Raw genomic sequence first — 25,899 nt, 5'->3', positions numbered from 1 at the left:
TTTGGCTTTGTATTTATTTTGAAGTGTGGGCAGAAGTGTGAGTTGCCGTCGTCAGGAGCGTCAGAAGCAGGACAGCTTCGGCTGCTTTTATGTTGAAGTTTGGGCGGAAGCTTGGGCGGAAGTGTGGTCGCTTGTTGTCGCTCGAGCTGCTCGGGAGGAGGAAGGCTTCGGCTGTGATGCCGCTGGATGATGGCTGCCTTCGGTATCTTAAGTTACGAACACCGGCCATTAAAGCGGCCCCGGCTCGGTCCTCCGGACGTTTATCCCCAAGATCCAAAGCAGAAAGAGGTGAGTTTTCACTGCGTTGAGCCTGGAACACGGGGAGTTGCGTTTAGGAGAAGAAAAGATCCCCAGCAGAGAAGCAGTGCGAGCTAACAGCAGCTAGCCTGCCCCTCAGCCAGCAGACGGCTCGGGCCTAGCAATAACAATGAACAGCTCCTAGTTGTCAGTCTGGGAGCTTTCCGCCTGCTCACCGGGAAAACAACCGGTTCGTTTCAGACCCCGACTGGCTAAACTAGCTGATCGGCTAGCGGATGCTATGCGGTTTGTGCCGCGATCTCGCTTTATGGAACAAAAGCGTTGTGCGTTGGGCTTTTAAAGATTGTGGGACTGGCAATTGTCTGATTTGGTTGAATAATTTAACACCGACCTGCTCAGCCGACCTGCAAGCGAAATGATCAGCTCAGGTTAAGACTGGAGTTTGGCCTCGGTCTCTATTACTGTGAGCTCCTGATCTATTTATAACAAGCTCACACACTGTGCGGATGTAGAAGGCGAGGAGACTGTTTCACCTGCTTTTAATCTACGTTGTCTGCTTTGATCACACAGTCACGATTAATCCAACACGACTTTCCTCCACCAACACACGGTTTTACATGTGTATTCTCTTCAGGATGAGTTGACCGCACTTAATGTGAAGCAAGGATTCAACAACCAGCCAGCTGTGTCTGGTGATGAACATGGCAGTGCCAAAAATGTCAACTTCAATCCTTCTAAGGTAATGAAGCTTGCACATGCATGATGCTCATAACTGATCCCCCTGCCCTTTCCTTGGTCATTAATACCTGATCCTCATCATTCACTTCCTTACAGATTAGTTCTAACTTCAGCAGCATCATTGCAGAGAAGCTGCGCTACAACACGTTTCCAGACACAGGGAAACGTAAACCACAGGTCAACCAGAAGGATAATTTCTGGCTGGTCACGGCAAGGTCACAGAGCTCCATCAATAACTGGTTCACCGATTTAGCTGGAACTAAACCTCTCACGCAGCTGGCTAAAAAGGTAAGCCACTCAGAACCTTTGACTACTTTCACCTGTTTATGTGTCGTTACCTGTGAACGTGGATCATATTTTTGGTTTTCATCACATTGAGTAGACTGAGTCTGGTTGTTTATTCACTTTTTCATTATGCACTAAATTATATTAAGACATGAAATTATATAATTTCGTGTTATTCAACTTTATCATTTTGATAAAACTGTTGATGTTGATTTTTTCTTTCTTTTATCTAATGCGCATGATGCCAGTCCCTTGAGAGAAATATTTATCATTTGTTTACGAACTACTGCTTTGAGAAATTGTTTGGTATGAGTGATGTCACTACAAGTCGAATAATTCGTAAAGATAAGTTATTACTCATATTTGTGTGTCAATTTGTAATAAACTGAAGTAAGTTTGCATTGGCAGAGTGGATTTGGGAAAATTGTCACGCATACTCAGCGCTGTTCCCACAGATTCTTATAAATGTGGCACAGTGTAATGGAAAAGTAATTAGGCTTCCTATTTGTAGAAATGTTTTGCCTAGGAACATTACAACACAGGAACTATCTACTAAACTTAGTGGTTTATTTAATGGTATCTATTAACCTGGTACTTTTATCCTTCAGTTCAATGTCTAAACTCTGTTATCATCACAGTTTGGATCAAGCATGACACAATACAGGGAAAGACAGGGCGCGTCTGTGACATGGGGGCATAAACTTGACAAGCTGGTTTAAGAAGGCCAACACTGATGTTATGATCAGTACTGCTGCATGATTTAATTTTTTTTGCAAGATAACTCAACATTTTCATCCTTGCAAACTCTAGTATTATTTAGAATAAATATTGTTTGAGAAAACAAAACAAGGTTATTGGTGATTCATAAGCTGACTTGTGTTCGCTCTAAGAATTAGTGCTACTGGCTTTTTTTTCCCCACATGTTTTTCCTCTAAAACTGGGCTGATCACATTTCAGTGAGCATCTGCTGACCTGAATGCCTCGGATTCAGTTGCAGAACCGAACTCTGCTGCATCATTGATAGACCTTTTTCCAGCAAACTGAAGGCGAAGGACCCGGGAACTTACACGAGGAATTGCTAAATGCTGAAATGCGATTGTTGCATCACTGAAGAGAAACGAATTAGTGACCACAGGTATTATTATAAAATATGGATTTTCTGGAAATGCCTTCCAGTTGTAGTTTGAGGGTTGCAGTGTTGTTTCTTCTCTTTGATTATTGGTACTCGCTCACACATTCGGTGTGTCTGGATGATCCCACCGTGGCTGTCGGGTAAAATTTATGTGGTTTGCGAAAGCTGAAGAAAAATAACAAATAGCTTCAGAATTGAGGGAAAAAACAACCCAAATCCACAGGGACAAAATGGTCGTTAGATTTCGCCGATGATTCAGTCTGATATTACAAAAGAGGAGCGATTCAGAGAATTTAAGTGAAGTCCTTGTTGAAGCAGCTCAATTCATGCTTTTGTGTAAATCAAGTCTATTGTTCGTCCTGCTGGGTGTATTGACCCAAAACACAATGAATTTCATTGTTTGTAAGTGCAACAGGTTTCTTTGCTGGGCTTTTTTTTTGTTTTTTTTGTTTTTATTTAATACAAGTAGAAAAATAATCTATTTTATGGATCATCTGGAGTGGAGGTTTTGTTCGCTGTCAACACATTGTCTTTTTAGTCGGTGCTTTTATAGATCTTATAAATATGTTTTGGATTTCGAATAGAGCAGACTAAATAAAATGTGAGCTCTCTCATCATAATTTTCTAAGCCTTTTGTCATTTCACTATTACATTGGCAGTTCTTGTGTACTTTGCTTTAGTCGGGGTTTCACATTTATGCAATCATTTGATCAATTTCATAAACTCGGTTGCGTCTTTTATTGACAGAAAACTCTTGCAGAAGTAAAACAGCCCGAGGTTCCTGTTGGTCTCCAGCCTCCAGTCCAAAGGACAACAAACATCAGACTGATTGCTATAATGAAAGCTCGGGACTTAATGCAATTTACTTCATCTTCAAAACAGAGTTGATAATGTTTAAAATAGTCTTTCAAAAAGGTTAGCGAGTAATAAAGAATCATGCAGAACTTTGTATTGGTCTCATTTCATAGAATTTGACTCGCATTTCATAGTATTTGACTCGCATTTCAGAGTATTTGACTAAAATTAGATATAGTATTTGCCGATCCAGACGGACCTGTGGTCATGAACTGCGGGTCATGACTGAAGAGATTGTTCAGTCCCAACAGCCTCAGTCATCCAGGAGAGGCTCCCAGTGGAGCTGCTGCTCCTCCACGTCATGAGGAGTGAGTTCGGGTGGACTGGGCGGCTGACAATTAGACGACTAACGGTCATTTCCGGCTGAGAAGAGCCCACTGGGTCAGTGGATGACCCGCTGGAGAGATCGTATCTCCATGTTGTTCTGGTGGCTTGAAGTCTGGAGGAGCTGGAGGACGTCTCTTCTGTCCTCTCCATCAGGCCAAAGCGACACTGTGTGGACTAAACAGGAAATGACCTCGGTGGATGGAAGGATACATTTGAGTTTCCCGAGTGTTTGGTTGTTTTGAAACAGAGTGATGAAAGAACCTCATTAAGCATTTTTAGAGCTTCGAATCTGTTTTCTGACCATTTAATTTACTTTGAGCGGAACTGGTTTTGACGTTCTGCTAAACATGACTGACGGACAAAATGCCCTTCACAGGTGCCAATCTTCAGCAAAAAGGAGGAGGTGTTTGGATATTTGGCCAAGTACTTGGTTCCTGTCATGCGATCAGCATGGATGATCAAGATGACCTGTGCTTATCACGCAGCCATCACAGAAACAAAAGTCAAGAAGAGGCATGTCATCGATCCCTGCATAGGTGAGCAAGCGCTTTGTGTCGTCCTCTTCTACTTTGTGTAATCCTCTAGCGGACTAACTCAGCCTGTGTCTTGTCTGTGTAGAATGGACGCAGATCATTACCAAGTATCTTTGGGAGCAGCTTCAGAAGGTGGCAGAGTTTTACAGGCAGGTTCCCAGCCAAGGCTGTAGCTCGCCGCTCCCGGCCACGCCAGCCGACGTGGAGATGGCCATGAAGCAGTGGGAGTACAACGAGAAGCTGGCCATGTTCATGTTTCAGGTCGGCTTTCTCTCTCTCTTGAGTCCACATCTGCACAGCGGTGGTTGTTACTGTAATCTGCATCGGCTGGACCTTGTTAATCAGTGAGGTGCTGGTGCAGGCATTAGTATTGGTAGCTAAAGATGTTGACACACCCGTGTGTATATATATATATACATACATATATATACACACCCGTGTGTATATATATGTATATATATATATATATATATATATATACAGACTTGTCATCTGACAAAGGTTTTTTACAAATTGATTAGAATTTGATTCTAGATTCTAATTCCACCAACAGTTCATGATGAAAACGATGTGTTAAATGTGTCACATGCTGGAGAAAATGGCTGCTGTCTTCTACCATAACAGTCTGAAGAAAACACAACAACCACTTGTTTAGATTGTCTTTGATAAAGCATTGTGTTTGAGGACTGTAACTAATACCATAACCAATAAAGTACTTTTGGGAAGGACCCCATACTTGTATTACTAACTAGAATGAACTCTACGTCTCCACGTGAAGAGCACGGAGTTTTGTCCTGGATATGAATGCAGGTTGTGTTTGTGTTGTCAGGATGGTATGTTGGACAGACACGAGTTCCTGACGTGGGTGCTGGAGTGCTTTGAGAAGGTCCGACCCGGCGAAGATGAACTTCTCAGACTCCTCCTGCCCCTTTTACTACAGGTGAACGCCTCTCCTCTCCATAACGTCCCAGACAAACCGACGGGGTACCTTTGGGGTAAACGTCGGTACCTGTTCATTAGCAGCTCTGTGTTTTGACGGGCGTCTCCAGCCGTCAGCCGTCTCGTCACGCTTTGTGTCTTGGTCTGGCAGCCCTGACCTCCGCTGACAGTGCAGCCATTCATTGTGCCTCTGTTTCCATAGCTGATTGATGTTGATGGCCAGTGAGTGTGTGGGTAACGCCGTGAATCTCTCCTCTGTGCCGCAGTACTCAGGGGAATTTGTACAGTCGGCTTACTTGTCACGAAGGCTGGCTTATTTCTGCACACGCCGCCTCAACCTGTTGCTAAGTGACGGGAGCCTGGGCCCCGGCACAGGGGGCCATCCAGCCCATGGCATATTGACACAGCAAGGCAACGCCCTGCCCCCGACCCCCACCTCTCAGCCAGCAGGAGGGAACCAGCCGCAGACACCTTTCACGGACTTCTACATCTGCCCGCAGCACCGACCTCTGGTGTTTGGGCTCAGCTGCATGTTACAGGTACCGCCTTGTTACCTGGGACACATTTGTCTCCCGACTCCCATTGAGATGTCTCACCCCCTAAAATGTGTGCGTTTTCTTTCCCGTCCTGCACATCAGAGCATTGTACTGTGCTGTCCCAGTGCTCTGGTGTGGCATTACTCTCTGACCGACAGCAGGAACAAGACGGGCTCGCCTCTGGACCTCCTGCCCATCGCCCCCTCCAGCCTGCCAATGCCAGGAGGCAACACTGCCTTCACACAGCAGGTTCACTATTTAGCTCCGTCATTTGTGACTGCGTGTTGCTCAGAATCCATCCCGTTGATGAGCTTAACTTGTTTTTGTCAACATTTCCAAGTAAAGATATAAATACACACAATGAAGTAGATGGGTAAGATAAAATAAACAGAAAAATAAAGAAAATCCCTCAAGTAGCAGAGCACAATGAAATTCCTATTTGCATATACAGTGTAGTTGAAGACACAGCGGCAGAGTTTCTGATTTATATTTTTTTTCAGAACAATAGATTTTTTTGGTTTCTGCACTTGGGCCATATTTCTCATTTGATTCAGCTGATTTTTCTCCATAATAACACTGTATTCATTTATTTTTGTCTATATTCTCGATTCCAGGTTCGTTCAAAGTTGCGAGAAATCGAGGAGCAGGTCAAAGAGCGAGGTCAGGCTGTGGAGTTCAGGTGGTCATTTGACAAGTGCCAGGAGACCACGGCAGGTAAGGACACGCTCGTCTTCACAGGTGCCGGCTCACGACGCGTGAGGACGGTTATAAGAGGATGTCCTCTGCTTGTAGGCTTCACCATCGGAAGGGTCCTTCACACCCTGGAGGTCTTGGACAACCACAGCTTTGAGAAGTCTGACTTTAACAACTCGCTGGACTCGCTGTACAACAGGATATTTGGTTCGGGCCAAAGTAAAGACGGCCATGAGGTAAAAGTCTGGTACTTTTATTTCCCGGAAGGGAAAATAAAACCATCCAAAGAAATTCTATGAAAAGAGATTGAGGCAATAATATCAGCTCAAGTTTTGCGGGTTTTCTATTTTTTTTAATGGAAGCAGAAAATCTTTTGTTGAGGTTCTCTCCTCCCGCTGCATCATTACTGATCATCACATTATAAAACCTTCCTCCGGGTGGTTTTATTTTTAGCCCTATTGTCTCACGATGCGTGTCTCCGTCCAGATGTCACCTGACGACGACGCGGTGGTGACCTTGCTTTGTGAATGGGCCGTGTGCTGCAAGCGCTCTGGCAGACACCGGGCCATGGTGGTGGCCAAGCTGCTGGAAAAGAGGCAAGCCGAAATCGAGGCGGAGGTAAACGAACACAATGAAAAATGTCAGGAATTCCTCTCTCACGTCTTTATGCACAGAAACCGTGAAGTGGAATATAGACGCTGAATATTGAAGGCTTGTAAACAGTGTTCTACTTTGGACAGCGGCGTGATTGTGGCTGTGTGTCGTCCGTCTGGTTTGTTTGCAGAGGTGTGGTGAGTCGGAGGTGGTGGATGAGAAGGGCTCTGTGTCATCCGGCTCCCTCTCGGCTGCCACACTGCCGGTCTTTCAAGATGTGCTGCTGCAGTTCCTCGACACCCAGGCCCCCACGCTCAGTGAGCCCCTTCTTTTGTTTTTCCATCCCTTGTTTTCGTTTGCAGCTGCGTCAAACTTGGTCTTAGTCTAATATTGAGTGAACTCTATCCTTTTGTCGCTGCCTGTTGTTTCATTATCGACTGCATATTTAGTCTAAATGATTTGGCAGGGGAAAGCGGCTAGTGAATTATTAAAATCCCCTCGCCCCCCTCATAGCGGAGCCGGGAAATGAAAGCGAGCGAGTGGAGTTCTCCAACCTGGTCCTTCTCTTCTGCGAGCTCATCCGTCACGACGTCTTCTCCCACAACATCTACATGTGCACGCTCATCTCCCGGGGTGACCTGGCCTCCGAGTCCCACCTGCCCCGCCCACGCTCCCCCAGCGACGAGCCGTCGGATGAATCAGAGCGCAAAGAGCAGGAGGCGGGCAGCAGCGTCAAGATGGAGGCAAGCTGGAGGCTTCTGTTGTTGTTGCTGCTGCCGCTGTGTGATATAAGCAAGTATATGGTGGGGTGGAGTAATGTGACTGTAACGTTTGTTCTGCAGGATACCGGCCTGTCCGAGTCCATGGAAATTGATCACAACTCCAGTGCGAATTTTGACGAGGTAAACGCTGCATGTATTATTCAGTGCTTCCCTTATCGGGTCTAGTGAGAGAGGAAGTGAAGATATTGGGTCACAAAATAAACTACTGTATTTCTACTGAACCCTCGTCAAAGCATCTCTGACTGCCAGCTCCTCTCACACGCTCCTCCACCCTGCATGCTTCTCACTGAACATGCATGTAATTGTTGTGGTTACACACACACACACACACATACACACACCACTATTTGACAATAGTAACATCACAGATCCAGTTAAATGTAAGTCAGTGATTTTCATCATATATTTGCACTTCTCTGGTCAAAGTACTTTAAAAAAGAGGGTGTGGGTTCTACTCCTCCCTGCCAGTTCAAACTGAAACTTGCCAGTGATCAGGAGACGCCCACAAATCTTAATATACATCACAATGGTAGAGGAGGGGACATAGAATTTCATTTGTACTGTTGGATACAAAGTTGAGTGCTGCGCCGTCAAGTACCGAAGTGACGGCAAATTAAATCATTGCTGTCAAAATGGAGACTTTCAGTTTGTGTCTGAGTCAAAGAAGACAACTGAAAAGGTTGTTCACACACCCTGTAGTGTATATTTGGAGTTCAAAATATGACTGCTTGATCCAGCTGGAGCGTCATGAGGCCCTGCTGATCGAGCCAGAGGCTGAAAATGTTCACTGGATTCCGGTCGCAGCTCGACGACACTGCGACAACATGCTCTGTCACAAATCTCACCTGTTGCATACATTGAGTGCATATGTTTAAAAATGAAAGCGGAGTTACTGGTTTAAGCACAGAGCTGATGATGCAGTCAGACTGCATATATTATACACATATAATATTGAAGAAGCTTAAGCTTCATTCTATTTTGACATTTTAGAATAGTAAAATTTGAATGGTCATATATTGTGCCACGATTTTGATCATATTTTCTGTGTAGGACTAAATGTACCAAAATTAAATAAATACACCATTCAATAATAAAATGTCATTCATTTATTAAAACTGGAATTACCTATATAAATGTGTCATTAATTTATCAAAATACCAATTCATGTTATGTATAAAAATGTATATAATTATTTCACTATTTAATTCATTATTTCATGGTCTAAATGTGCCACAATTAAATAAATGTACCATTAAATAATGAATTGAATTTCATTGAAATTGGAATTAAGTGTATAAATTTGCCATTAATTCATTAAAATACCACTATGCACTGCAGCATAAATGTATTTTATGTCAAACTCTCTATTATTATTATTATTATTATTTAATGAAATAATGACACGTTTATATATTTAATTAAAATTTTGAGTAATTACTGGCACATTTACTTAATTATTTAATAGTGTATTTATTTTTAGTCCTTCATAATTTTCTGTCTGTGTGTTGAACGAGAAGAAATGAGGAAGGTACTACACATGATCATTTTTCCACATAGAGATATTTTTGAAATACAGGATTTGTTTAAATTATTTACCAAATACAGATGACATTTTTCTCTGTTGCACTGAAGCAATTTAAAGAATATTTTTAAATTTTAATCAAAAAAACGTTTTCACCCTTCAACACATTGACTCTCAGCTGTGTGACGCATAAAGGCAGAAAAGTATCCATGAACATAGTTTGCTGGATTTAAATCCATTTGAACTTTGTGAAGAAGTGGATGTGGAGTTGCAGGGAAGCGATGCAGGAAACTGGTGTGTTTCCATTAATGCTGAACATCTTTCACAACAGTTGTGTAAATGCTTTGTGAAGCCAAAGCGTCTTGGCGCTGGTTCTGTGTTCTGGCTGAAAGTGATTTCAGTCCTCCCTGCCCTGCAGATGTTCTCCCCACCGATGCACTGCGAGTCCAAGGGGAGTCCGTCCCCTGAGAAGCCCACTCCAGAGCAGGACAGCAAGGCCGGCTGTAAAGACAAGGGCATGGACCCGGCCTTTCCCCAGCTGTACGAGCAGCCGCGCCACATTCAGTATGCCACTCACTTCCCCATTCCTCAGGTAAGAACAAGGGTTCTTCATGTTTGTGTGGAGCAGGTTCTGTTTTAAAAAGTCTTCGCTCCTTAAACGTGCACTGTGAAAATTAGACCGAAAATGTTCTTATCACTATGCGCAGAGCACTTTTTGTACTTTCTGTCACATATTACTGTTATATTAAGCTTAAGTACTTTAAATAAATTAAGTTTTTTTCTTGATTACCATAATGGTCAGTTCCATGACGAAAATAATCAGTGGCTGCAGCCCGACTTCATTTGGACTCGTGTTCCGGAGTTCACCGTCTCTGAGGGTCTCTCCGTCTTTGTTTGCAGGAGGAAAGCGCGAGTCACGAGTGTAACCAGCGCCTTGTGGTCCTCTACGGCGTGGGCAAGCTGAGGGACGAGGCTCGCCACACCATCAAGAAGATTACCAAAGACATCTTGAAGGTGCTCAACCGCAAAAGCACAGCAGAAACAGGTAAATCAGTGTTCCTACACTTTGCCGTCTTTTGACGGTGGTCGTGCATAAGCATCGAGTGCAGTTTAATACTACCTGTGTTTCATCTTCAAGAAAGAAAATGATGGTTTTCATGCATGTGTTCCACAAATGGAGTTTTTCTTGCTGCAGGTCTGTGCAGAACACACCATGTTCATCACATTAAAGATGTTTTCCCCCCGGCTGTAACGAGGAACGCTTAAGGTTCCACATTTGGATGTTTGCGAGACATTGATCACTCGCAGGCTGATTACTTGCTTTTCCATTCCAGCCGTTATCCGCTAAATAAATCTCATCTTTGAATGCTTTACATTAGTATTCCCCCTTTTTTTTCCTGCCCTTCTGAAAAGAACAAGCTTTTGTGCCGTTCTTTATCAACCCTCAATCTTCTTTACACCCAATTTCTATGCTAATTGCTTTCATCTGTTCACGGCCACTTTATCTCAGATACATGTGACCTTATTAAGATGATTTAAGGTTTTGCGGTTTATAATTGTGGAGGACGGGCTGTTTCGAGGTGCAGTCCTGCGAGCTCATGATGACCTTTGGCTCACAACTGTGTAAAGCATCACTTTTCTTGTCTGTAAGGCGCCTTTACAGCAGTGTCTTTTGCAGTGAAGCTGCAAGTCGGAGGAGGCTGGAAATAAGATAACAGACCATTGACTTGACTCGATTTCATGGCTGACCTGTTCAGCAGACTGGATAGACGACCACTGGCCAGTTCTGAGTCGCCGCCGCCCCACTTATTTTCCTCTCCTCTCCTTCTTTCACACACACGCAGGTGGGGAGGAAGGGCAAAAGAGGAAGAGGAGTAAGCCGGAGGCCTTTCCCACCGCAGAAGATATCTTCTCCAAATTCCAACACCTGTCACATTTTGACCAGCACCAGGTCACCTCACAGGTCAGACTGGAAAGCTGGTGTCCGTGTCCCGTCTCAAGTATGTGGGACTTTGTTGTCTAGGGACCGGCCACAAGGTTTATTCATGGAAATATTACTGCAGCTCACAACGAGTGACTTCCTGAGGTGACTCATTTGAATGCAAATGTAATTTAAATGTAATTTGATTCCTCGTGTGAAATGTCAGAATACAATTTGAATGTATAATGCGCTCAGGTGGCTGTAATGTGGAGAGCCACCAGAAGGCAGTACATTTAAATATCAGATGGTGAAGCAGTCAATTCTCTGTACAGTAACAACTTATAGATCGTGAAATATGTAAAACCTCTGAAAATTTCATTTGGATTTTTATGCGCTCTCAATTCTCGTAAGGCTTTTGTCACCCCAAGAGACAAACACATTTTTAAATGTTAAGCCAATTGCATGTGTTAGAAATGTTCATTGATTGTAAATAAGAGCAGTTATTTATGATATGTGCTGATCTGTGAGAGAAAGGTTTTCACTTTTATATTTAAGGCCTTTTGCTGCACTGACATGACTTTAATAAATTTATGCTTTGATATTTTGAGAGACCTAATTTCCATCAGATTGAGTCGAGAGATAATAATCCCACTGTCAGTCCTGTTGAATTGAAAGCTCTCCCTCTGGACTCACAAAGGGTCACATGGCTCCACTGGCTGCTGCTCTTTGATTCATTCATCAGTCTTCTTTGTTCGTCCTTAAGTATTACTTTGTTAGTTATTCATAGGAAACTGCACCAGGAGTTTTGATTTATCAAACAATAAGAGAACGATGTTTGCTCCACTTCTGACTGCAAGACCCTGCTTGAAAGGTGAATCGCTTCCATTGGGTGTTTTTGTCCGTGGTCTGTGTGCAGGTGTCCCGGAATGTGCTGGAACAGATCACCAGCTTTGCCTTAGGGATGTCGTACCACCTGCCTCTCGTCCAGCACATCCAGTTCATCTTCGACCTCATGGAGTACTCCCTCAACATTAGTGGCCTCATCGACTTTGCTATCCAAGTACTGACGACCTAAACTGCTTATGTTTCCACATTCGAGCTGTGCGAATCAAGTTGGTTTGAAAAGAAAGAAAGAAAGAAAGAAAAACCTCTCTTTTGTTTTATCCTGCAGCTTCTGAATGAGTTGAGTCTGGTGGAAGCGGAGCTGCTGCTGAAGTCGTCCAGCCTGGTGGGCAGCTACACCACCAGCCTGTGTCTCTGCATTGTGGCTGTGTTGAGGAGATATCACTCCTGCCTCATCCTCAATCCTGAGCAGACGGCACAGGTTTTTGACGGGTATGCCTCCGGCTGTTTTTGGTCATTTTCGACGCCGCCAAAGTTTGCAACACGCCCATCTATCCTCTAGCCCAGCACAGCGGACTGTGGGTGACAGCAGGGTGAACTCTGCAAAGGCCACCACTCCCTCACAGGACACATACAGAAAGGCAGACAGCTTGGAACACCTATGGTCATGTACAGGAAGAACATGCACACTCCAAACCCCCCACCTTATTGCTTTGAGGCCAGAGGAGTAACCACGGCACCGCTGTGCGTCTCTAAAAAGCTCAGCTTTTAGCAATTTTCTAAAGACTTGATTAGGCTTTAATTTGTGGCCCAAAGATCTGTTTTGTAGCCATTACCATTAAATTAACTGGAACCGAGATGTAAAACCTTCCCCAACGGAATCTTTTCAGGGTGAAGACTATAATTAAAGCCGTAAAAGGAATGTTTTGGTTGTAAGAGCACGTTAAGGAGTTGTGGCTAGTTTGCAGTCTTTTGGTAAGTCATTCTGCTGACTTTAATTAGGATTTTTATATCAGAGGGATGCTGAGACTGCACTGGAACTCCTCAATGCTGTGTCCCTACATTGCTTATCAAAAGCCTGTCGATTGCTCCACTAAACTCAGTCGTTACCACAGTATATGTGCTTTTGTTCCTGTGAGAACAAAAGAATTTATTAGCAGTAAGGGGGTTTATGTGCAAGACGGGTTGTCCAGGTTGTTGTTGTTGTTGTTGTTGGTGCTGTCCTAGAAAGAACAACATCCCCTCCTCTAAAAAGGAGAACGAGACTTTAATAGATGCAGGTTTTCTTAGTAGAGCTTAAGATGTGTGAGGGGGGTTAAAAACGGTTGGTTTGTTTGAAATGGCACTGCTGAAGCGTCGCCACTATCACACTGAGCAACAACCGTGAGCCCCGAGTGCTTGTCTTACATTACGGAAGGCATCTTTGTGCGAAAACAAATATTCAGATCACATGAAACAAATGGATTTATCCTCCACTTGGACAGTAAAACTAATAGGTTCTCTTGTTTTCACGACTTGAGAATGTCTCCTCAATCTGAGACAAGTGGTTTTTGAGACTTGTGCGTCTCCTCGTTCACAGATTGCGCATTGTGGTGAAGTCCGGCGTGAACCCTGCCGACTGCTCCTCTGCCGAGCGCTGCATCCTGGCCTACCTGTACGACCTCTACACCTCCTGCAGCCACCTCAAGAACAAGTTTGGCGAAATCTTCAGGTGAGAATTGATTTGCCGTTTGTAAATAAGGGAACCAGAAAAGTTCAATCTGCAGCTCAAGCGTTTGTTTCCCTTCACCTTCTTTGGGCTTGTCTTTGTGACTTGCGTCATAATTTCTAATCGGGAAACTGGAATGGTTTGTGCAGTCGAATGCTGTGAATATGAATTGGCCCAGGATTGGTAAAATAACATGCCAAGCATTTGGATTATCTTCATAATGGGAATAGGAGACTTTCTCACTGTTTTTAGTGTGCCAGAGAAATATCAGATTTCTGCGTCACTGTTATTTTGTAAAACTATCAAGGGCCAGTTTAAAATAATAACAGACTCCCGGTTTCGTCACAGAGAAAAAGAATGGTCGCACACCAGCCAGTAAATCAGGAGGGATTTATTGCAGAGCCTTTTCATCCTCTATTATACATACAATCAAGCTAGATTAAAGATTTAATAAGGTATTTTTCCAAGGAAGACGATGATTGTCTTACATTTGGGGTCTAATGCCACGTTTGTATATCACCAGCATAGGGCCTCACAAACAAGATGAGTTGTGATGAAATCACATCAACAAGGCAGCTACAGGTTGTTTTTTAAAAATTTTGCAATGTTACATCTCAAATGGTTTGAATGGCAGCGAGGATATTATGCTATAGTAGCGTGAGGACAACCATTGAAGCAGGGCGTCCATGGAACAATGTAGACTGGGGAATTGTAGACTGTATAAAACTATATGTAACCAGGGGACATTTGGGAAAGTTGCACTGGTGAACATGTTCGTCTCTAAAATATCAGCCGTTGTTCAAGTCCATGTTTTTTTTTGTTTTTTACTTTATTTTAGGAAATAGAATCCTTGTTTTCATATCACACCAATATAATAGAAACTCTTCATTGTACTATGTATAACATACTTCTTTTTTTTTTGGTTGCCATCACTGATTCTGAATCAGTAATGTTTCTTGTTGCCCGTGTGTCACCATTGCTTCGTTCACAGCGAGTTCTGCTCCAAAGTGAAGAACTCCATCTACTGCAACATCGACCCGTCAGACTCCAACATGCTGTGGGATCCCGTGTTCATGATGGAGGCCATCGCAAACCCGTCGGCCCACAACTTCAACCACTCCATGGTGGGCAAGATCCTCAACGACAGCCCGGCCAACCGCTACAGCTTCGTGTGCAACGTGCTCATGGACGTGTGTGTCGACCACCGAGACCCCGAGAGGTGCGTCCCTTTGCTGCCCGACACACTTTGGAGCAGTTCTGTCCTCTTCGTCGCGCCGTCGTCACATCCTGTGTGCTCTGCCTTCAGGGTGAACGACATCGGGATCTTGTGCGCAGAGCTGACGGCGTATTGTCGCTCCCTGAGCGCCGAGTGGCTCGGCATCCTCAAGGCTCTGTGCTGCTCCTCCAACAACGGCAACTGTGGCTTCAATGATTTGCTGTGCAACGTAGACGTGAGTCCTGGTTGAAAGACGTCGTTCTCCGTATCGAGTCGCTCACGCATTTGTTTAACCATCGGTCTTGTTGACTTCAGGTCAGCGACCTGTCCTTCCACGACTCCCTGGCCACCTTCGTGGCCATCCTCATTGCTCGGCAGTGCTTGCTTCTGGAAGACCTGGTCCGCTGTGTGGCCATCCCTTCACTCCTCAACGCAGGTCAGGATGAAATCACGCTAAACATGCCACTAAACAAAACCTCTTTCCACTCGTCTGTGCGAGCGAGAACCATTGATCAGAGTAAAAGTGTGAATTCATGCTGCAATTGATATCCATTGTTTTTGGCAATTTTTTTCATGCACCCCCAAATATTTTAGATTTTTCACGTTTTCCTATTTATCTGTGCTATTGTAACTTTATTAACCTTTTCCGCTGATCGCTATCTCTTCAACCTTTTTATTCCATCAAATTTATTCAGGCTGCGTTTACACAGTAACCTGTTTGTCAATCCAATTGATTTGTTTACATGAACACTCGATAAAGTGATCAGATTGATGTGCAGGTTTGTCTGCAACAGCATCCATCTGATTCAGTCAGTGGATAAAGTCCTGGACATTTGTGACATTTGTGCACAGCTTTACCCGAAAGCCTGCTATATCATTGATCTGAATATGATCAGGAAGAGGCGATGGAGAATATGCTTGTTTTCTGCTATTGTTCTATGGTTTTGGGCACAACGTGTTGACGTTACGTATCAGACATTTGCACAAAACTCCCAAGTTCGGGAAGCATTTGGATGTGAAGATTACATGAACTCATAAACGGGGTTACACCAGCTTTTTTGATCGGATTATTTCAGTTTTTTATTTTACTCTGCAGGCTTTTTAATGTCTTTTTAATGTCCCTCATTCTACTCATTTGATGACTGACTCCATATGTGGACATATTTTACAAACAGATATTTATGTTTTTAACCAGGTAAATAGAGGTAATCAAATTTCTATTAACTTTCTGCGAAATCCTCTGTGATCTGGGCTGACGAGAGGTTTCCGCCCCCCGTTTTCAGTTGTATTACTCTCACTGGCCCTCTCAATGAATGAGCAGTACATGGCAGCTCGGCTCACAGGAGGGAGGGATATTCAGCTTCATAATGCGCCGCTTCAATCACAGAGGAAACTGACTGCAATGTATTTGAACCAGACCCATGAAGCCTCGGCGCGGTTGTTGCATTTGCCAGGGAAGTGTCTGTGTCGCCCCACTGTTAATCTTTTTTCCCCTCCGAGTGTGGAGACAAAGCCTCATTCAGCCATGCTGTTTGGTTGGGTTTGGCTCATGTTGAAGCCCTGCTGCACATGCCAAATGCCAACAGCTCTCACTTGTGGTAAATGCTTTGTTCTCACTCCCTCTTTTCACAACAACAGCTTTATGAAAATTCCACTGCATCCTGCCTGATGAGAAGTCTATCTAGGACAAGGTTTAAATGTAGTTGTGTGCCCCCCGCCCCCCCCAACAAAGAAACAATGGTGGGGGGGGGGGGGGTCATACTAAATGCTCCACACTAATGGCCTCTCCTATGTCTGATCTGTACCCCAGCATGCAGCGAACAAGACTCTGAGCCGGGAGCGAGACTCACCTGCAGGATTCTTCTTCACCTTTTCAAGACGCCACAACGCAATCCGGTCCCCCAGGACGGAGTGAAGTCAGGTAGTGCACGCAACCACAATTCTTCCGATTGCACTCTGCATATCTTGTCTCGTTCTAAACCGGTTGTCGTGACTTTCCAGACAAATCCTCAGTCGGTATCCGGTCGTCTTGTGATCGCCACCTTCTCGCAGCGTCTCAGAACAGCATAGTGGTCGGAGCAGTGTTTGCTGTCCTCAAAGCTGTTTTCATGCTGGGTAAGGCGTGTGAAATGAGCTTTGTCTTTGCAAGTGTCGAGATTCATGACCTGACTCTTTGTTTACTGATTAAATGTATTGTTTGTAGGTGACGCCGAGCTGAGAGGCTCAGGACTGTCTCACCCTGCTGGCCTCGACGACATATCTGAAGGACGCAATGTCTCCATAGAGACAGCCAGCCTGGACGTGTACGCCAAGTATGTTCTGAAGACGATCTGCCAGCAGGTAAGAATATTAATTGTATCAAGCTGAATGTATTGGAATTCATAACTAATGTTCAGACTGCCTGTGTTTTAGTTTAAGTTAAGATTGGAAGTGCTGAGGCAGCGAATCACTACATAAGAGCTCTGCTGTCATCACCTGGGCTCACAATCTTTCTGTTTGAAGGAGCACAGGCATTTTTTTCTAATTTAGTGTTTTTCAGTGCCTTGTAAATGCAGTCAGAAATGCATATAATGGCATGAATGAAAGGATTTTTGCACTCAATGTGACTTATGGCTCATTGAGTGGAGGCCCAGAAGTGGCTGGCAGCAGCTCAGAGGGCCCAACATGCTCCCAGGCCTCCTGAGACTCCAGGCACATTTTCTCCTTGGCATGTTGCTCTTCTCTTCCTGAGGATTGACCCGTTGGCCTGCTTTCATCCTCATTCCGCCAGATTTCGTCGGGCCAGCTTTTGCGAGACAAAGTTTTATCCTAATATTTGAATTTAAGCTTCAGTGAATTAGTAGACTGCTGACATATTTCCTATTTTCCGATGTTCTCCTCCCCCTCTGCTTGCAGGAGTGGGTTGGTGAGCGCTGCCTGAAATCTCTGTCTGAGGACAGCAGTGCCCTGCAGGACCCTGTGCTGGTGAACATTCAGGCCCAGCGGCTTCTGCAGCTTATTTGTTATCCTCACCGCCAGTTGGACAGTGACGACGGTGACAACCCTCAGAGACAGCGCATCAAACGCATCCTCCAGGTAGGAAGCAACTGAAAGTAACATTGTGTTTTCCTTGATCCCACTTTTGTACAGATGGAACTAATACATTATTAGGCTTTAAGAACGAGTGTTTTAATGTTGACGGTTTCAATTCAGCTGCTGGCTTGAACGCGATCTGTGGACTTCTACTGCCCTCTATTGGCTAAAAGAGAGGGAGAACACAATGCCAAGTCATGAGCAGCAGTCTTTTACTTTCTGATCTTCAGACACAAAGGCAATTAGAACAATAATTGTGTCCCTCATGCAGAATATGGACCAATGGACAATGAGGCAGTCGTCGCTGGAGCTGCAGCTGATGATCAAACAGAGCACAAACAATGTGAGTGTCATTGTTGTTCTGTTGTTTTGGTGTCATATACAAGTGTTTTCTTACATTTCTTTATATTCTCCTTTGATTTTTCATTTAAATTCTCTGAATTATTTACATTAAGTGCACCTTCATATTTATGCCATAAACATTATTATTATTATTAGTAATAATAATAATATTATTAATATTATTATTAATAATATTATTAATTATTATTATTTATGTTATTGAATTACAATAGTATATAGCTTATATATTTTCATATTAATCCCTTACATGCACAGTTATGTACTTGAGTCTATTTTTGTCAGTACTTTCTTAAATCAATTCTTTATGCTACTCAACTTGCATAGATTATGTGTGTGTGTGTATATATATGTATATGTGTATATATTTTATATGTATATATATGTGTATATATATGTAGGTGTATATATATGTGGGTGTGTGTGTATATGTATATATATGTATGTATATATATGTGTGTGTGTGTGTGTGTTATCTTGAATATTATGAATGTTGTTTGAATCATTTCCTCCTCTTTCTCTCTCTATAGGAGCTCTACTCTCTCTTGGAGAACATAGCAAAAGCCACAATTGAAGTATTTCAGAAATCAGCCGAGATGAACTCCAACAACCCCTCAGGGAACGGCGCCACAGTCCAAGGGGGCTCCGCCTCAAACAACAGCAGCAGCACAAGCAAGATAAAACCTATTTTAAGGTATCTGTTCAAAATATGTTCCCCTGTTCTTTGCATTTCAATGTCATGCTTATTTACCCCTGAGTCTCCTTAACCTGTATGACCTGCTGTGTGATCTGCAGCTCATCAGAGCGATCGGGTGTTTGGCTCGTGGCCCCGTTGATAGCCAAGCTGCCCACTTCAGTTCAGGGCCACGTGCTGAAGGCTGCAGGAGAGGAGCTGGAGAAGGGACAACACCTCGGCTCGTCTTCACGTAAAGAGAGGGACAGGCAGAAACAGAAAAGGTTTGAGGCGAACCGTATTACCTACACACACAAAAAGACAATCATCACAGTACAGTGTATTGAATAAGCCAAAAGTCTTACCTTCCCTCTGTCGGGACAAGAGCGCCTCCGTTATTAGTTTAAATGTGTTTTTCTTTCACAGCATGTCTCTGCTGAGTCAGCAGCCATTCTTGTCTCTGGTGCTGACCTGCCTGAAGGGACAGGATGAGCAGAGGGAAGGTCTCCTCACCTCACTGTACAGCCAAGTGCAGCAGATTGTCACCAACTGGAGAGAAGACCAGTACCAGGACGACTGCAAGGCCAAGCAAATGATGCATGAGGCTCTGAAGCTCCGGCTCAATCTCGTAAGGCTTCTGAAAATCTGAAACTGTTTCTGAAATATATTGGTTTGTTTCAGGAAATTTTAGTTCAACATGATTTCTTTTTCTTTTCTTTTTTTTTTGTGCAAAGGTTGGTGGCATGTTTGACACGGTGCAGCGCAGCACCCAGCAAACCACAGAGTGGGCGGTCTTGCTCCTCGACATAATCAGCAGCGGCACCGTAGACATGCAGTCTAATAAGTGAGTTCTTCTCTGATTACTACCAAACATGGACATGAACCACTTGCTATGAAAATGCACTCATGCTGCTCCATTCTCCCACAGTGAGCTCTTCACAACGGTGCTGGACATGTTGAGTGTGCTGATCAACGGCACGCTGGCCGCCGACATGTCCAGTATCTCTCAGGGCAGCATGGAGGAGAACAAGAGAGCCTACATGAACCTGGTCAAGAAGCTCAGGGTGGGAAGGACACACTTTTATCACATGTTGCAGGATAGAGAGCCTGAAGACAAGCTGTCAACGTTCACATCGCTGATACTTCCACTTTTTCCTACATTCAATTTTGTGTCTGAATTTGGTTGCTTTGAGGTAACAGAGGAAACATTGAGGAAAATTAGAGCCCAGGTTGGAAGTTCCAGCCTCGTGAATTAAATTACTAGGTTGAAGGTGGAATCGTGCTCTTAAAAAAAGTCAACAATAGTGTATGTGTTCAAGCATAAAGTTTGACCTGGTGCCAAAAGTGATTTCGTTGAGTTAAAGACTCATAATGCTCAACGTTCGTAAAAGCCAAATCTTTTTTTTGTTTTGATTGGACAGAAAGAGCTTGGAGATCGGCAGTCGGAAAGTCTGGAAAAGGTCCGCCAGCTTCTGCCGCTGCCGAAGCAAACCCGAGACGTGATCACATGTGAACCTCAGGGCTCACTAATCGACACCAAGGGCAACAAGATCGCCGGCTTTGAGAAGGAGGTAAACTCTTTGTTATTTCACTGTCAAATCATGAAGTTATCAGGCACATAGTGACGGTGTTGAGGTCAGTTCATTTGGAGGCTGTTAATCAGATTGCAAAGTGCATAAAACATGCTCACATTTGACTAAACTCACCAAAAATAAAACATTTTGGTAGATTATGGCCCTGCTGTCATAATGTTCTTGGCGATAAATCACTATTATTATAAAAGCAATTATACCATTGGAGGGCCTGATTGTTTCTTTTTTAAATTGTGCCACACTTGTTACAAATGTGTGGGGTGAGCATGTTTCTCATAAAGCAACTTGCCAAATTGTCTCTGCCGGTGCTGTTTGGCAGCACTTGGAATGGATTTTATTGTGAAGATGCACATTCAGAAGACAAATAAAAGAGACTGTTGTAATGACACAATTCTCCAAGATGGAGTAAAATTATGGAAGCGGGTAAAAACCTGCAATAAACGGAAATTTGCGAAAGCCAGACTAACGTCCCCTCTGATCCTTCAGGGTCTTCAAGTATCAACCAAGCAGAAGATTTCTCCGTGGGACGTGTTTGAGGGCCTGAAGCACTCGGCGCCGCTCTCCTGGGGCTGGTTCGGTACGGTCCGCGTGGACCGCAAAGTCACCAAGTTTGAGGAGCAGCAGCGCTTCCTGCTGTACCACACCCACCTGAAGCCCAAGCCTCGGAGCTATTACCTGGAGCCTCTCCCGCTGCCCCCCGAGGAAGAGGAGCCCCTCACACCCGTCTCCCAGGAGCCGGAGAAGATTAAGGAGGCCGTGAAGCCTGAGAAGAACGTGCCCGCTGTGTCCTCTGACACCAACAAGAAGAAGTCCAGCAAGAAAAAGAAAGCGTCATCTACCAAGACGGAGGTCGGGGATAATGAAATATGATTTGACTAACGAGCATGATTGATCTCCAGAAAGTGGCTGATGATGTTTTTTTTTCTTGGTAGGATTATCGAACACCTGGCAGTGTGAGCTACGGGACCAGCATGCCTCCAGAACTGATGCAGAACCACCCGTATGGCAGGCTGCAGTACAGCCAGCAGCCCATGAGCATGTACACACAGAACCAGCCTCTCCCTCCAGGTCAGCTCCAGGGCTCCCCACATCACCACACGCTGGTCTAGAACTTCTCAGTCACCCTCTGGCTGCAGCTCCACTTCTCCCACTCTGAATGTGTCATTTCACCCACAGGAGGTCCAGGACTAGAACCTCCATACAGACCGACCCGCAACGCCCAGCAGATGAACAAAATGATGACCACACGGCCCAGCTACCCCGGCATGATGCCTGGCATGCAGGGAAACATGCCCGGCATGATGGGAATGGACAAGCAGTACCAAATGGGTTATAAACCCCAGCCCACCATGCCGCAGGGCCAGATACTGCGACAGCAGTTACAGGTCAGACTGGTGAGTCGAGCAGCACCTTCCACTTGGCCAGCGTCCAGAGCTCCAGGTTGTGGTTGTTTCAATATTAGAATCATTGGAAATATATTTTCAGCTAAAGGCTGGTACACACTCCAGGATTTAGCCCTGGGAAGACTTTTATTCTTCAATCGAAATAGTATCTCTAGTGTTTTTAAGTTTACAATATCCATGCATTTTAAGGTACAAGAGTCTATGAATGTGTTCTCTCCATAGGAAGCTTTATTCATCATTCTAATAATTATTTTCTGGAGTTTAATGATAGGATCTATATGTGTTCTATTTGTATTTCCCCAAATCTCAACACAATGTCATATATGGCGTAAAAAGATAGAAATACAACATGTGCAAACATATCTTGTTTAGAAAGTTGCTTGTTTTATAATTAATACCAATAGTTTATGATCATTATTTTGTATATATTCTATGTGTGGCTTCCTACTGCAGGGCATAATAGCACAGTCTCCTGACCAATCAGATCTCTTGGAAAATAACCTGCTTATTTTCACAATATCCTGATTGGTGCGCAGATTGCCCCGCCCACTTGGAATACTCAGAGCAGAGGGGAATAGAGACGACGTGTTTAGAGCGATCGTTTTGATATAATAAAATAAATCCTGGACACTGAAGGACGTTCTTGTTTATGACCCAAGTCTGTTCATCCCCACAAGGCTTGATCTGGAATAATGAGATTAATAATAATAGTCACGTCTGATATAACTACACAAACATGCATTTATGGAGCGCACATCTACTTTGCTGTTAAGGTGAGGAAATAATATTCCAACACTAAACACACTCGCACAGCAGAAACAGCCTCGAAACAAATTGATGGAGAATATAAAGTAAAAAAAAAAGCAGGGAGGAATAAGAAATATAGTAAATCTGAGTGATCTCAAGTCAGGTCCGCCTGCAGTGTCCAATGAATTAATATGTAATCTCATGAAGTCATGCATTAAGTGGGCAACTTTCTGGCTTTGGCTGCAGCAGCAGTGTCGCTCTCAGCTGATTGGCTTTCAATCCGGTGCACGTGACGTCACGCCCCCTGCTGCTCGGCTCCTCTCGGGGCAGAACACACGCTAACAAAGATTTCTCATCGCAAATGTTGAACATGTTCATTATCTACCATCTCTCCTCCCGAGACCTTCCGAGCAGATCGGACCCGACAAAATGGAGGGAGAGGTCGGGACACATATCAGCCGATCATCTTCTAGTGTGTACCAGCCTTAACTGTCCTCTTTGTATGTGTTTTGATGAACAACTGTCCCGTAACTGAAGGAAAAAATAAAACGTGATGCCATTTACATCGATCACCACGTCCTCCAGAAACATAGAATCGTAAAAAGCAACATTAACATGCATTTAACTAAACTTTCAATCACAAAAAATCTCCCACAGCTTTTCAGCATTGAATTTCTCTACAAAAATCTATTTCAAACTCTTTAACAGCACATTCTTCAAATTCGATGATTCTTTGAAGAAATGCTCTCATTTGCCAGAAGGAATGAGAACCAGGTGAAGCAGCTCCCTAATGCAATACCCTGAAGTACCATTTGGGTTACTGCAATACTGTTAGAGAAGATTAATTGCTAGTAAGCTGGTTTGAGGACTGTCCAAATGTTTCTAAACTATGTTTTGTACATTCTTATAAACAGTCCCAGTGAAAGATGCTGCGTATCTATTTCCACTGCTTTTGTTTTCAGAATCAGAGCATGATGGGGCAGCAGATGAGACAAATGACACCCAACCAGCCATACACGTCAATGCAGGCATCCCAGGTAAGTCTGTTTTGGTTTGCCTCTTTTGTGCCATTGAGAAGGGGGGGGGGGGCGGCGCACACATAAAAACAACCTATATATTCTCCTAGATCTGATCACTAATTTCTTCTCTCTTTGGTGTAGAACATATCTCAGGGCTATACCTCATATGGATCACACCTGAGCTTGCAGCAGCATCCGTCCCAAGGTGGTGGTATAGTTCCTTCCTCCTACGGGAGTCAGAACTTCCAGGGCTCCCACCCCGGAGCCAACCCGGCAGTGGTGGACCCTCTCAGGCAGATGCAGCAGAGGCCCAGTGGCTACGTTCACCAGCAGGCTCCAGGCTACGCACACAATATGCAGAACACACAGAGGTCAGTCTTGCTTTTGCCATTTTTGCTTGCAATCTATTCCCCAATATATCAGAGTAATGGTGTCGCTTCACTACTGCTACTTTTTCTATTGGAATCTTTACAGCGAAAAGGTTTTTCTCTCCACCTGTGCTTGCTCATGTGGAATTGTTAGCTTTACCTCTGGAGAGGAATATGTCACTGCCTGTACTCACTTGTATACGTCTGTGTCTCATAAACCTCAGGTTTGCCCACCAGCCCCTCCAGCAGAATCCGATCATACATGGTCTCAGTCACATGGCAGGCCAAGGCGTCCATCCTGGCTTGAGGCCCAATCAGATGCTGGCAGAGCAGCAACAACAACAACAACAGCAGCAGCAGCAGCAGCAGCAGCAGCAGCAGCAGCAACAGCAACAACAACAACAACAGCAGCAGCAGCAACAGCAACAGCAGGCAGCACAGCAGCAGTACCTCAGACAACATACACTCAGAGTAATATATCTTCATACTAGCTATCTATTATAGTTTACTGTCACAACATGGCTTCTTCTTCAACAGAGGTTCTTCTCTCACGAAAATGTTTCTCATTTCTACATTTACAGCAGCAGCAGCAGCAGCAGCAGCAGCAGGCTCAGCAAGTTCCACAACAGCAGCAGCAGCAGCAGCAGCAGCAACAGCAACAACAACAACAACAACAACAGCAGCAGCCGGTCCAACCACAGCAGGTTCCTCCTCAGCAGCAGGTTCCTAATCAGCAGCAGCAGCAGCAGGTGTCGGCGGTCCCTCCGCCCGGCCAGGCACAGAACCAGGGGATTGGCATGCAGCCGCTGCCCCCTCAGCAGGTAGGCAGCCGCCATTTTTAGGTTTTACTTAAAAAGATGTGTATATTGTATCATTGAGTTAAAGGTGTCAAACACGTTTTGGTCCAGGGGCCACATGCGGCCTGATTGGAGCGTCCTGCCGGACGGTTATTGGCCCACGAGCCTCATGTCCAAAACCCATGGTCTAATAATCCATGTTCTGTTAGACTCTTGACTTCAGGATTTCAGGATTTCTTTTTGACATCGATAAGCCACAGGAGGTCCAACTATCATTAATTTAAACATGGAAAATAATATAACGCCTTTGAATACAAACAAGTTGCACTTTTAATTTGACCCTCCAATCGTTAATTGTTCTGACTGTGTTTAGTTCCCACGCCATGGGATGCAGCAGACCCAACAGCAGCAGCAGACTGCAGCTCTGGTCAGACAGCTTCAACAACAGCTTTCAAGTAAGCCAGTAACCTTTTGATGTTTAAAGCATTTTTTTCATGATTACTTTAAATTTAAAAAATAAATAAAAAAAACTTTTTCCCTTTCTTTTTCAGACACACAACCAGGACAGGGCACCAACTCATATTACTGTTCATAATGATGTGCAGAGAACTGGCCATTGTTGGGAGGCTCAGCTCTGTATATTGAATTGAAAGAATGTGTCCAGTCTTGTGAAAGCAGTTAAATGGGAAGATTGTCTTCAGGCTCCGAGGACCACCGAACAGATGAACCAAAACCCGGCGTGGCCGCCGAGGCAGCGATCAGAAACTAGCTCAACTTCAGCTGTTGTAATTATGGATTATCAAAGGAGGGATCCGGATCTGAAGTCGAAACATAATGGTTAATGATGGAGAAGTCTATGTACAAAATACCACAAATTATAAGAATAATGCAATTTTTTTATTTTATTTCAATTTGTACAATTTTTTCAGTTTCGTGTATTTCTCATTAAAAAAAAAGTCATGTCATTTTTTTAATGTCTTGTACTT

General features: G+C 44.1%; 1 protein-coding gene across 1 annotated transcript; it reads left to right on the top strand.

Annotated features, from left to right (window-relative positions):
* Positions 1–165: 165 nt before the first annotated feature.
* med12 (mediator complex subunit 12) lies at positions 166–25,878 on the top strand. Its single transcript, XM_080501892.1, has 43 exons — positions 166–288; positions 893–997; positions 1,093–1,284; positions 3,972–4,131; positions 4,214–4,389; positions 4,958–5,068; positions 5,334–5,606; positions 5,706–5,852; positions 6,218–6,317; positions 6,396–6,532; positions 6,783–6,914; positions 7,081–7,207; positions 7,404–7,633; positions 7,733–7,792; positions 9,613–9,786; positions 10,095–10,239; positions 11,039–11,157; positions 12,032–12,175; positions 12,287–12,450; positions 13,538–13,669; positions 14,658–14,885; positions 14,973–15,117; positions 15,198–15,318; positions 16,693–16,803; positions 16,884–16,997; positions 17,086–17,222; positions 17,778–17,957; positions 18,226–18,297; positions 18,845–19,008; positions 19,110–19,271; positions 19,414–19,615; positions 19,722–19,831; positions 19,916–20,051; positions 20,409–20,558; positions 21,066–21,428; positions 21,512–21,647; positions 21,756–21,973; positions 23,692–23,766; positions 23,890–24,119; positions 24,341–24,587; positions 24,698–24,937; positions 25,287–25,368; positions 25,465–25,878. Exons 1-43 carry the CDS (start codon positions 187–189, stop codon positions 25,506–25,508), a joined length of 6,597 nt encoding a protein of 2,198 aa, XP_080358018.1. The 5' UTR covers positions 166–186; the 3' UTR covers positions 25,509–25,878.
* The last annotated feature ends 21 nt before the right edge of the window (positions 25,879–25,899 follow it).

Source organism: Blennius ocellaris (genome assembly GCF_963422515.1).
Source record: "Blennius ocellaris genome assembly, chromosome: 9".
Classification (NCBI taxonomy): domain Eukaryota; kingdom Metazoa; phylum Chordata; class Actinopteri; order Blenniiformes; family Blenniidae; genus Blennius; species Blennius ocellaris.
The sequence above is the reverse complement of the archived record's forward strand: the minus strand, read 5'-3'. Positions and strand labels throughout refer to the sequence as shown.

Excerpts from the sequence above, each read along its gene's own strand:
- med12 (XM_080501892.1), top strand. The coding sequence starts at position 187 with ATGATGGCTGCCTTCGGTATCTTAAGTTACGAACACCGGCCATTAAAG. Across the intron at positions 14,886-14,972 it reads GACCACCGAGACCCCGAGAG|GGTGAACGACATCGGGATCT; the intron begins GTGCGTCCCTTT and ends CTCTGCCTTCAG. Across the intron at positions 24,588-24,697 it reads TCAGACAACATACACTCAGA|CAGCAGCAGCAGCAGCAGCA; the intron begins GTAATATATCTT and ends CTACATTTACAG.